A 12087-nucleotide genomic window follows, 5' to 3' on the forward strand; every position below is an offset into this window, starting at 1 on the left:
CAATAATAAAGATAAATCTCTTTCGGTAAAACAAGATCTGCTTGTTATTATAGCAGTAGCCACATCCTAGACTGATAAAAGCTATGGTCTTTGGCATTTACTCATGAGATGAGGAAAGAACAATGCATAGATTTAATATCTGATGCCTTTTTGTGAGGAAGGGCAGAGGACGGTGTCACTGAATCAAAATGGGAGGGCAGTAGTAAAAGCTTGGCTGGGGAATCAATATGGGGGTATTGAGGGGACGCTGCAGTGCAGTTAAAGGAAACATCCTTTTCCCCCAGCCTTAAATGGCATCAGGCACACTACAAAGCTGTCTTTATCGCCGAACCTGCTTGCTCACGTTTGCATCCGAGGCCCTGCACCCAGTGCTGCCTGGGCAGTGAGGCTGGCTGCCTGTCAGCCAGCTCCAGTAAAGCGATATCGTCTGTGTGATGGTTTTTTTTCTTCTGGAAATAGAGCTTGAATAAGCAGGAGAAAGACAATAGTCACAAAAGCAAAATGGAGATGTAATCACATGAGCGCCACTTTATGCCCCAAAGGGTCATCAAAGGAGCCCCATCTAAAAAGGTCTAAAAAGAAATCTGAAGAGCTGTAAACCCAAAATGGGCAGTCTGGGCTTTCCTCAAGTTATTCCCTCCCTGCTCCTCAAGGCTCCTCTGCCCAGCGCACAGTGCTGCTATTGCAGTCCCTGGGTAGAGCTTATTTCTTTGTGAGCTTGAACTCGTGAACTTCAGCACTGGGAATTCTCACCGTGAGATGCAAGTTTGTAACGAGTCATCCATATTCATAAGGGCTGTAAGTGCAGCTCTTACTCTACGGTTACAGTTCTGCTAAGCTGAAACTCCTGGGATTTATATTATTTATTAACTCTGGGGTATTTATTAATACAGTAGAAAACTTATGTTTCCCTTCTTCATTTCACTAAGGTTTCCTCCCTGTGATAGCCTTTATCTGACATAAATTGTAATCTGACAGAGATAAAGTATTTTGAGAAGATCAGTATGGTATGTTTTCTTTATTTTTCCCATTTTTTAACATGAAAACTGACATCCTAATTACCAAGCCATGAAAGGAAGAAATTACACATTAGAAGCCACCTTCCATTCCCAAATGGTAGCAAAAATTTGAGATTTTATTTTCTTTTTTTTTAAGTAATAAAATAAAACTCTGAAGGGCATTTGCTCATTGTATCCATACAACATGACATCTTTTACTGCTTCTTAGGGCTGTATCAGATCACTTTACAAGTTAAGACATGAGGGCTGAAGGAGGGTATAGAGGAGGTCTTGGTAGTGTCCAGCAGTATTATTTGTTGCCAACTCTCTGGCAGGCTCCCAGAACTTGCATAATGTTGGGGCATGCTTTTGCAAGATGGTACCTGGTAAAGGAAAAGAGCTGATATTGTGGCCAGCTGGTAAGCTTGAGGAAATGCAAAGCAGGAGTTGATGAGCTTGGGAATCATGTCAAAGGAGAAAATTTACCTCTTCAGTTTTGCTGTTTTTTTATTAGCTTTTACAGTGTATAAAATGTCAAAGGCTGCCATACACAGAGTAAAAGCGCCTGGAAAAGCAAAGATTATTAACTTGTGTGTTTGGACTAGTATAATAATTCAAAATGTTACATGTTCTTCTTAGGCCATGTGTTGTGCTACACTATTTGCGAGTCCTTGATTAAAAGACCTTGGAAAGTTTTTTTATTGTGCATTCATATATAGATTCGTGTATGTTCGTATGTTTAGCACCAGAAAAGTATTAAAAATATGCATGTAGTTGTTTGTTAACATACACATATTTACATCTATGTATGTACTTCTCAAAAAACATATCCAGAATGCATATCTTTCCGCCTTCTTTATTAATGCTCAGTTAAAAGATTAGTGTAACTTATTTTTAATTACATTATATACTGTTCCTGTAGATGTAGGCATGATAAATGGGACCGGTAAGAATAAGGTTGAGAAACAGGGAAAGCTAGGAGAAAAGATAGACAATGTGTATTTGCCCTAGTAAAGTCTAGTAAAAAAAAAATCTATATAATTTTCTTAAAAAGATTTTTTAGACTAATTTAGAAACTTCATGGAAAGATTAAATTTTAAATAACTGCCTACCAGTCCTTCTTTCGATGCACTTTTACTGTGGATTTACACAGGAAGGTTTAGATTATGATGCTGGGCTACATGCTTCAGTAGTCCAAGATACGTCACAAGTTCTGTCCATTTGCCAGCACTGTAAAGACAGATAGTTTGGATGCTGTTTCCAAACCTAAGTTACCACTTGAAAAGACATCACTTCAAGCCAGGGAACAAAACATGACCTAACATGGACGCCCCAAGATCACAGCACTGCTGTGATTTGTTGAGGCTACAGCTGAGGCCTGGGATCTGGGAGGGATGTTTTGTGAAAATAGGAAGTTTTAGAGACCTTTCGAGGAAGCCTCTAAAATAATCCTCTAAGCACGTGGAAATGCCAGTTTTCAAACACCTGAAGCTTAGCCAAGCAGAGTAAAAGATAATTACATTGTCCATATTTCTGGTTTTTGCTCAAAAGCTTAGACTCATACTAACACTCTTCATGTAAGCAGTCAAGAGAAATGTAAAAGAATTTCTTGCAAAACAACCCATTTCTTCAGAAAAAACGTTCTGATAAACCTCAACATACATTTTGTTAAATTACTCTAAAAAGTGGTCCGAGATAAAGCAAGACTGGGGAAACTGTAGCTCAGTCAGATGTATGGCAGAGCAGTAACAAATGGAAAATAAACTTCTATGATGTAGTTGTTCAAACGGCTTTAACAACGGACATTAATCTGTCTAAATTGAAACACACCGCATATACTAGAAAACAGTCTTTAATAAGTAACCACATGCACTTAGAAGTATTAATTGGTCCTTCAGAGATCACTCTCTCTGTTTTTTTCTCGGTTATTGCAGGAAAACACATACTGAACCCAACCTGCTTCTGATTAAGACAGTGAAAGCAAGGGTCTGATAAACATTTAGTTTGAAAAAAATGAATTCAAGATGTTGGAATTATTTCATCCATTTTATTAAATGTTTTTCCTGAATCCTTTATGTAGTGATATTGTCAGATTTGTGGTAGGTCCATTATGTCTTTCTGAGAAATTTTAGGCTGAAAATAAACTAAAAGTAGCCAGAAAGGTGAATTGAAATCTGTTACACAGAAGGTAACATGTGCACTTGAATAAATATGACACAAAAGGATATATAAAAATAATCCCATTACTTGTTCACAGAGGGTAGAGCACCTAGGGTAAGTGTAAATATATACAAGTGGTTTTGTGAAATGTTTTATCCTTTTGGATGTTCTTTTTGTCCATAATTGCCCACCCTAAAGTGCAAAGTATCTTTTATACATCCAGCTAAAATTTCTATCTGTAGATGTGCTGTTTTTAAGATAGCACTGATTGGTGGACTCACTTGCATTACAGTCATGCTTAGGTGCCATGTTTATGCCTTTTGCTGGATGCTGAGCATAGGAAACAAATGTAAGGTGGTATACTTTGCTGCTTCACTGTACAAATGGTGCCATATTGGTATGAAACAGTAACTTTCTTTTACCATGTCAGATCTGCTTATATTCAAATATTTACTTATTTGAAAAAGAAAAATCAGTGAACTTAGTTTTCTGCTTAAAAAAATCTAATTCATTTGAGCATGAAACTTACTTGAGACAAATAGTTTATATTTGCTAGTAGCTAGATAAGTTAATGATTTTGCTTATGAAATGTTGCTGATATACGTGTATCTTTCAGCTGTGATATATAGCTGTCTAGAGAGAAATTATTGCAGTTTTCCTGTTAAACAAGAAAAAAGCAGCATGTATAAACTTCTTGAGTTAGAGCTGTCCATTAGGCATCTCTGATCATACTTGAACAGGAAATCATGACACTTCAACTACTAAGTGAGCACAAGGAGCCTATTAAGCTGTATATGCAGTGAAGGATGCCTTGTTTATTTGTGTAGCTTTCTCTTGCTCCCTTAAATACATACAAGATGGAAACTCACAGACTTTCTTTAGCCTTTAGCTGCTATCCTTGTTGTATAGAAGCTACCAAACAAAATCTGACAGAACAGTAAACCACCTGAGTTCATTTAGTTTCATCCAACACTGCTCGCATTTCCAGTAGACAAGAAATCGAATGAACTGCTGACAGATGTGAGGAAATGTATACGCAATGAGATGATGAAATCTGTGTTAAGGCAGTTCAAATCTCAGTTTGTGCCATTGCTTTTCCTTGAAGATTGCTATAAAATTCTTACCTACTGGTGTATGACCTTTGTAAAACAAAATAAGCTTCACACTAATAAACCAAACAGTTTTGGGGAAGATTGCTCAGCCAAAAAAATACTGCTGGGTCTCAGACTTGATCCAAGATTTTACTGGAGAAAATGGGCTTTATTTTCCCAGTTTTAATGCAATGTTTCCTAAACCATAAGATATTCAAGACATGAAAGCTCTCGATCTGTGTCCTGGGGTACATGAGTGTAACAAGAGGCAACCTAATGGAACTAGTAGATGTATCAGAAGCGCAAAACTCTTTCTCCTTTGTTTTCTTGGAGCGAAAAACGGATTCAGATGGCAGACACATATCTGATGAAAATATATATTTTTTTCCCTCAGGCCAATCTGTGCAATGCATGGAAGATAGACAGTTCAAAGAGAAACTTTCAATGAGTACCTAAGGTGATGGATGTTACCTTTGAGCTTGGCCACTGCAGAACACCTACTGAACTATCCCAACTGTTCATCTCTTTCCTAGTCATTTCAGTCTTGTGGAATGATACTAGATTTTTACAAGTCTATAAGCCAATATTGCCCTTTGTACCATACATGTGGTAAATAATTCTGTTGTAGATGGACTTGCAGATTTGCTTAGGCATAGCGTATTGTGTGTTTCTTTGGGGAAAAAAAATGTAAATAATTTAGAAATGAAGCAAGGAAAAGGGGAGCACACACTGAAAATGGGTTTGATGCCAGTGTAACAATTAACACTTCTTGTGTGTGTTGTTTGCTGCGTCTGAGGAAGGCATGTCTGTTGTCCCCAGTTGAAATCCATCTGCAGTCCCTCACTGTTGTTGTGTCACTGAAATCCACGGTGATCTGTATCCACTCTGTTTCTTGCCTTTGGGGAATTTTGCAAGTTGCCTAGACTTGGAAGAAAAAACAGCAAGTTAGTAAGAATGCATGTATTTGTGAGCTTAAAGAAGCTTCTGGATGCACATGACGGCTTTGTTCTTTTATGTGCAAGCTCTGTTACTACAATTTAGTGTGAATTTAGTGACAGTTGGGGACTGGCATACAAATAATGTCAGTCAGAAGTTTTTCTGTACTGCTGTGTAATGACTGACTTTCTCTTAGTTTATCCATTTACTCCTAAAACTTATACACATACATGTATGCATATATATATTTGTTACAGAGCAATGAAAACCACAGTAGACCCTGTGCTGATTTGTAAATCTAGCTACCTTACAAACGTCCATGTCTAAAAATACTACTTTAAATATGGTGACAATACATTTAAATACTACTGCTTTCTTCTCTAACAGGTCTATGGAAATGCAAGATCTAGCAAGTCCTCATAATCTTGTTGGAAGTAGTGATGCACCGGGTAGTTCCAAACTGGATAAATCCAATCTCAGCAGTACATCAGTTACAACAAATGGAACTGGAGGTAAGTATAAGATATCTCTGGTGCACAGAAGGTTTTAGCTAGATTTCAGTTAAATATATTTTTTAAATTACCATTTCAGTTTCATTTTTAAATTTGCACTTCAGTTTGCAGCACAAACAAAAATAAAGACATTTAGCCTGAAGTTTTACTCAGTTAATGTAAATTTTATACCATTGTAAATATGCTAGCTCCCAACACCAGTTCTCCAGTTTGCACCAGTTGAATTGAGAGGCAGAAATATTCAAAAGTGAAACCAATAAAAAATTTGGAATGATTCCCTTGAGGAAGTTTAGACTTGGTTATCTTTGTGGGTATCTTGGAATAGATTGCCTTTGCTGCTTTCTACTTGATTGCTGAGTAATCATTTACAATTATACACTGAACACCCCTTGGAGATAGATACACCTCTTTTGGTTAATTTAAAATCTATGCCAAAAGTAGTGTGTCAGAACTGGTAACTAGCGCAGGTTGAGATAATTTCCTTGCACGGTTAAGACATTAATTCTGTTTCTTTGAAGATAATGAAGTTTTTCATAAAATGGTTTTAAAGTTTTTGTAAAGCTTGCTGATTATTAATGCCCCATTCCTGTAGGGACACCACTACTGTTCAGCTAAAACACAGATATTTCAGTATCTCTTATGCAGATAATGGTTTTTGCCAAATGAAGCAGTGGGAGGAAGGGTGTAATGTTCTGAGATGGACCCTCAGCCCTGCTGGTATCAGCGAGAGTCTCACCACTGATAACAAGTTAAGCTAGACTCTCAGATCTCTTTTTTGGAGTTTATATGCTATAGTCTATTTTAATACTTGGCACCAAAATCTTCATAGCTTTTTCTTTCTGACCACAATATAAAGCATTTTATTCACTTAACCTTGCCTAAAAAAAAAACAAAGAATCTGTCAATGTCAATCAAAAGTGCCTGCGTATATGGAGAGGACAGAGTCCTACCAAGAAAGGCTGAACCGCTAAGGTTCGACCTATTTATATTTTTATATAAAATGCTTGTTCTAGCATAAAGAGAGGGGAAACCTGCAAGCCTATCTTTAAAGAACACTAATAACTATATGCCTCTGTATTATACTTTCATAAATAAACCAATTGAAATAATACTCATAAAAACAATACAGCGCAGTTAAAAGACTTGGCTTGAAGTGCAAAAACACTTACTTGCATTGGAGAATATTCCCGCACACTGAACAGACGTTCAGACAATGAACCATTATACTGTTGCTGTTCTCAGGAGACAACATGACCGTTTTAAATACTGCAGACTGGTTGCTGAGTTGCAGTACTCCTTCTTCTGCAACAAGTATGAGAGATCCTGGTACAGTGCATGTGTGTGGTGGTGTGTTTTTGTGACTGCTGTGCTGCATCTCTCTTGGTCTGCTTTTGTTCCGTGGTTTGGACATTTACATGCTGGGATTTTGTTTTCAGTTGCTTTTTTCTTTTTTTTTAGAGGCCCCCTTTTGGAGGCCTTTCCCAGAGCCAGAAAACTGGAAGGAAGTTGTAATAAATATTTATCTTACCATCCATTGAAAGCTATTTGATGAACAAGGCAAATTTTAACTGACTGTAATGTAGGTTAACTGTATACTTGCTCTGAGAGAATGGGAGAGCCCAGTGCTAATGAACTTTGCTGGGAGCTGCTAGTACTCATCATCTCTGAAAGTTCAGATCAGTAGATTTTCCACGGAATGCCAATTTGTTTTGCTTTTATTTTAGATGCAGAATTGCATGATTACCTGATCAAAAATCAAGGTTGACATTACTTCTACTACTTTTATTATTATAGCTTATATCCAGTGTGATACTGTGTAATTTGCCACTTTACAAACCTCTGGCCAAATTTTCCTAGCTGTCTTTTTTATTTGAGTTTCCTCTCGTGTGTTATTAATTGTTATGAGTTATAATGCATTGTAGTAATTATATATGCAATACTGTTACCGCAACTATGGAAATAATTTTAAGTGTAAACATGCACTGCTGTGACTATCTACAAGCATATGTGCTTAAGCTGCACAGATTTAGGCAAGGAAGATGTAAAAAGTTTCCTTTAAAAAAAAAGCTTTAATATTAGCTTGATGCATGAGAGCTGCGTATCCTGAGAGGGCTGGTCAAAACAAGTTCAGACTTGAGCACAAAAGTATATTTTTCACTAGAAAATAAAATGATATTGTGGGAATGTTCCTGCTCATTTAGAAGAATTTAAGTTTAAAGAAAAAAATAGCTAATTTAGTTTGTCCCCTGTCACTTCAATCAAATTGTCAGCATGTTCAGGTAAACGTTGATGGTAATAATTCAGCTGCTAATTACCAGGAGTGTGGGATATCCAGTGGGGAAGTCTTTGCATTACTGGGGTCACTTCAGTATTTGATTTTCCTGTGTCAGTAGAAACCTTAATCTGTGCTTCTGGTGGAGTATGTCCTGGGGAGACCAATCTGTGCAATACCTGCACTTTTTAGTATGTCCATCATTATACGATATTATGTGCTTAAACTAACCACAGCTTAATGTGTGCCATCATCTGTTCCTTCCTGAGGTGCTATGGGGCTTCCTTGGCTTCTGCAGAACGGCTACTGCCTTTGCAACCCTTCCTCTCAGATGCTGTGCTCAAACTAGGTGCTGTCTCTCGCCTTCCAAACCTCGTGCAGCATTAAGGCAAGCCTCAGCTGGCCAGGAGGCTGCTAGCTGTCCCGTGAGATGTTCTGCAGCTCGCCTAGCTCTTTGGCTTCACAAGCTCTTTGCTACCCACATCGCTTCGGTCTTACTGGCCTCCGCGCTTAGGAAAACCTTAAGCTTGCTACAAGGAAGGAGAGCATCCTTCCCCGGCAGGCTGCCTGGGTGGTTGTTCTGCATGAGCTTTTAAAGACTCAGTACTTGTTTCCTCTAATTGCTCTCATTGCTTCCCGTTGTCACTCTTGCTGGTCCAACCTTGGACATAGTAACTCTGTTTTCATTTTCACTGTTCCTAAAACTCTGTTTTCATTTTCACTCCTTAGTATAGAGGGGTGCTTTGTTAAGTACACAAATGAGTTTTTATTTTGTTTTAGATCTTTTTTTTTACTTGACAAGGACAGAAGAATACAATGAATATTTGTGTCAGTGGAAGTGCACTAGAACTGGCAATAACTAGAAATATAGATAATTCTAAAGTACCTCAGTTCCTGCTGAAGCTTTAGTTAAAGAAAACAGGCACATGTGAAAGCATCTTTCTGGATGCAATACAGAACAAAGGTCATGGCTCTCAAGCACTGGCAGTAATGGAATGTCTCCTTGAATAGAGGTTGGCTAAAGGTCCTGAAAAGTAGGTATTTTCATGTAGATTAATGCCAAAAAATTGCATAGGGAAGAGCTGTATATCATATAAAGTAAAATTTGATCAAAGATCTTCAGAGCAGATAAAACTGCCTGGCATAATAAAATTTATCATTCTTGATGTGCTAAATAAAAAAATATGGCCAATTGGTAAAATTAATTTTGTACTTTTTGTGCTTCAAGCAAAAATACATGTTCCATATGACTGAAAGGCCTGAGAATTGGAGAAGGTAATTGTTACTGCATGGTGAATGACCACTAAGCCTTCTCCTGAATGTATATCTTGCTGACTTGCTGAAAGTAAAAACATGCTTTTCTCATCTAAATAGAAAATAGTAACAGTAGCCTACCCTTATGAATAAATTTATTCAGTTTCTTTGATTTTTGTCACCATTTTTCCTCACAGTCAGTAAGTGAAGGCCTTCAAAAGGATAAGGAGGGCACAACAGCTTGAAAAAAAAATGTGGCTAAAATTCTTCTATAATGATTTCATTTTCATTTAATATCCTGCTGCTGAGTTCATCCAGAGCAATGAGTATGCAAATTTTAAAGAGAAAGGGTAATGAAAAGAAGCATGCGTGTAAAAAGCACGTGCATTCAGGTATTTTTAACCTCTCACAAGAAAGGGAAAGATAACAGCTGCAACATAACTAATTTATAAGAAGAAGTTGTTCAGTTTTGTTAGCACTGTGGCACTGATAGCATTGTAGGACATCCTGTACATCACAGAGACCAATAAATCCTGTCTGTGCTCAACTAGTCTGTACTTTACCCAGCCAGGCTTTTTTTTTTTTTAGCATAGGTCACTTCTACAGTGATAAGCATCTGTAACTTCCAAATTGACTTGCTGATGTGAAAGCTGTTGAGCAATTTGGCTATGAGATGTGCTATTTTAGGATACCTAACTCACATTGGATTCATCTGTTCTGGGAAACCACCATGTTTTTGGAAATTTACAATTCCTGATCCCTTCCTTCTTGTGTTCGCACCACAAGGAATTTTTTCTGACCCTTTCTGGCCATTTTCCCCATGTGAACACCAATTCCTAGATTTAGCCTATCTACCATCATCTCTGCTGTAGATTTTAAGACTGATGATCATCAGCTCAAGAGGACAACTCAAATTGCACGTGGACTGAATCACCCTCTGAAGTTCTGCTGTGTGTCTGCTGAACATAGAGGGAAATTATTATGCATCTGATATACATTCTTAAAAGAGTTGCAAAACCTTTGGCAAGTTGAATCTGGGCCATAACTTCTAAATATGTTGTCAGTTCGGGAGGCGAACCTCTCCCACCCTTTATTGTTGCCACCAAGGTCAAGTATGGGTGCAGACAGATCAGCTCAGTTTTGCCAATGTCTGTGGGAGGAATTGGTTAACTAGCTGGCAGAAAATGCCTTGCCACATGTTGCTTCTGCCAGAAGAGCCTCTTGCCAGCTTGGCAGTCGCAGCAGGTTTCTCTTAAAATCTCAGGCTGTCCCTGATACCGCAGTACCTGCTGTGTGACTTTAGTCAAGGGGCACACAGGTCCTTATCCGTGCCCCTCCAGGCAGTGATCCATGAGTCTGTAAGCGGTCACCGATGCATGTGGTAACCTGAGTGGACTTTCTCCAAGCAATTACGATGCTCTCTTGGGGTTTTCCACAGAAGGCGATCAAACTTCTAATAAAAGCCATGGTGTATTCTGTACTGTTTCTTACCATGCGAATTAGAAGAGTGGTTCCCAAATTCCAGTACAAAAGTCCACACTAAATTGTCTCTTGAGATAACATGTTAAACTAGATATAAAACACAGATTTTATACAGCCCCTATGATGGTTTTAGTTAAAGCTTGGGTGATATGGGTGCATGATGATTCATGAAAAATATTTTAAGTTCATAGTGGAACCAAACTTTTGGTAACATTTAATATATATTTGTTAACATTTAATTTTTAATTTGGGAACTTTTAATTAGAAGCTGATTTATTCATGTCTGTCATCTATGCTGTCCTATAGTTACAGGTTCCTTTTTCATTTTCTTGTTCTTTTCCTTTTTTACTTCTCTCTCAGCTTATGGAAAATATCTTGCCAATAAGCTAGCACACACAAAACAAAAAACAAAAAACAAACAAAAAAAAAACAAACAACAACAACAAAAAAAAAACAAAAAACAACCTCCCCAACACACACACACCAGAAAATGAGGGAAGGGAAATGGGAGAAGGCTGGCCCTGTGGAAGTGTTTTGGTTCTGTAGGAAAATGAAACCATATTATTGTTTCACTTGTCAGGCAAAAATATTTTAGTTACATGCTACATACCTTGACAGCTGATGTTTCCTTCCTTTCTGTTATTCATAGGGAATTGTTAGAATGAGGTAGATTTAAATCGAAATCTCCCCAGAAGATATTGCAGTTGCCAAACCTAACAGATAGATAGACGAATGCACAGATACAAAAAGAGATAGATGAATAGCTGTTTCAGCCCAAGTCCTTGTGCTATATTCTCTGTAACACAGCAGAATGAAGGTCTAAGCTGTAACCCCGCATGCTTGTTCTAGCTGGACTGCTACTGGTGAAATGGGCATGAGGACTTTGGGGTAAATTTAGAAGTAAAATCTCATGTCTACTTATTCTTCTATGTAGTGTCTCTTCTTGCAGTCAAAACAGAGCCCATGAACAGCAGTGAAACAACAACAACAACTGGAGATGGATCACTTGACACTTTTACTGGGTCAGGTAAAGCCGTAATAAGATCATATATAATTAGATGTACATTAATATAGCATTTAATAACCCTCACTAATGAACATTTCACTGCATGGAATCAATCTTTTAAAAGCTACAATAAAGTAACATTTTAATACCAAATAATAATAATACTCATAAAATTTCTTAGATATTATCTTAAAAAAAGTTTACTAGTGACTAAGACCATTCTTGTATGCAGAAATCTTATTTTAATAATGTCTTTCATATACTCTAGCTTCTTTTTGTTACTACAAATTTTGTTGCTACAAACATTGGCTCTGTTGTTACTATATCCTAAAATTGTCTTAGTAGTGATTGCAGATTATAGAATGTCTGACCATGT

General features: G+C 37.5%; 1 protein-coding gene across 1 annotated transcript in view; it reads left to right on the top strand.

Moving 5' to 3' along the window:
* The window catches only part of EYA4 (EYA transcriptional coactivator and phosphatase 4), a 125078-nt gene that overhangs the window by 75314 nt on the left and 37677 nt on the right, over nucleotides 1-12087 (top strand). The window contains exons 3-5 of the mRNA XM_088533892.1: nucleotides 5573-5697; nucleotides 6940-7008; nucleotides 11640-11732. Coding sequence (XP_088390018.1) covers nucleotides 5573-5697; nucleotides 6940-7008; nucleotides 11640-11732 — 287 coding nt within the window. The remainder of the gene's footprint in view (nucleotides 1-5572; nucleotides 5698-6939; nucleotides 7009-11639; nucleotides 11733-12087) is intronic.

Source organism: Tinamus guttatus, unplaced genomic scaffold (assembly GCF_059628265.1).
Source record: "Tinamus guttatus ecotype Peru unplaced genomic scaffold, ASM5962826v1 Tinamus_guttatus_pri_ptg000525l, whole genome shotgun sequence".
NCBI lineage: Eukaryota > Metazoa > Chordata > Aves > Tinamiformes > Tinamidae > Tinamus > Tinamus guttatus.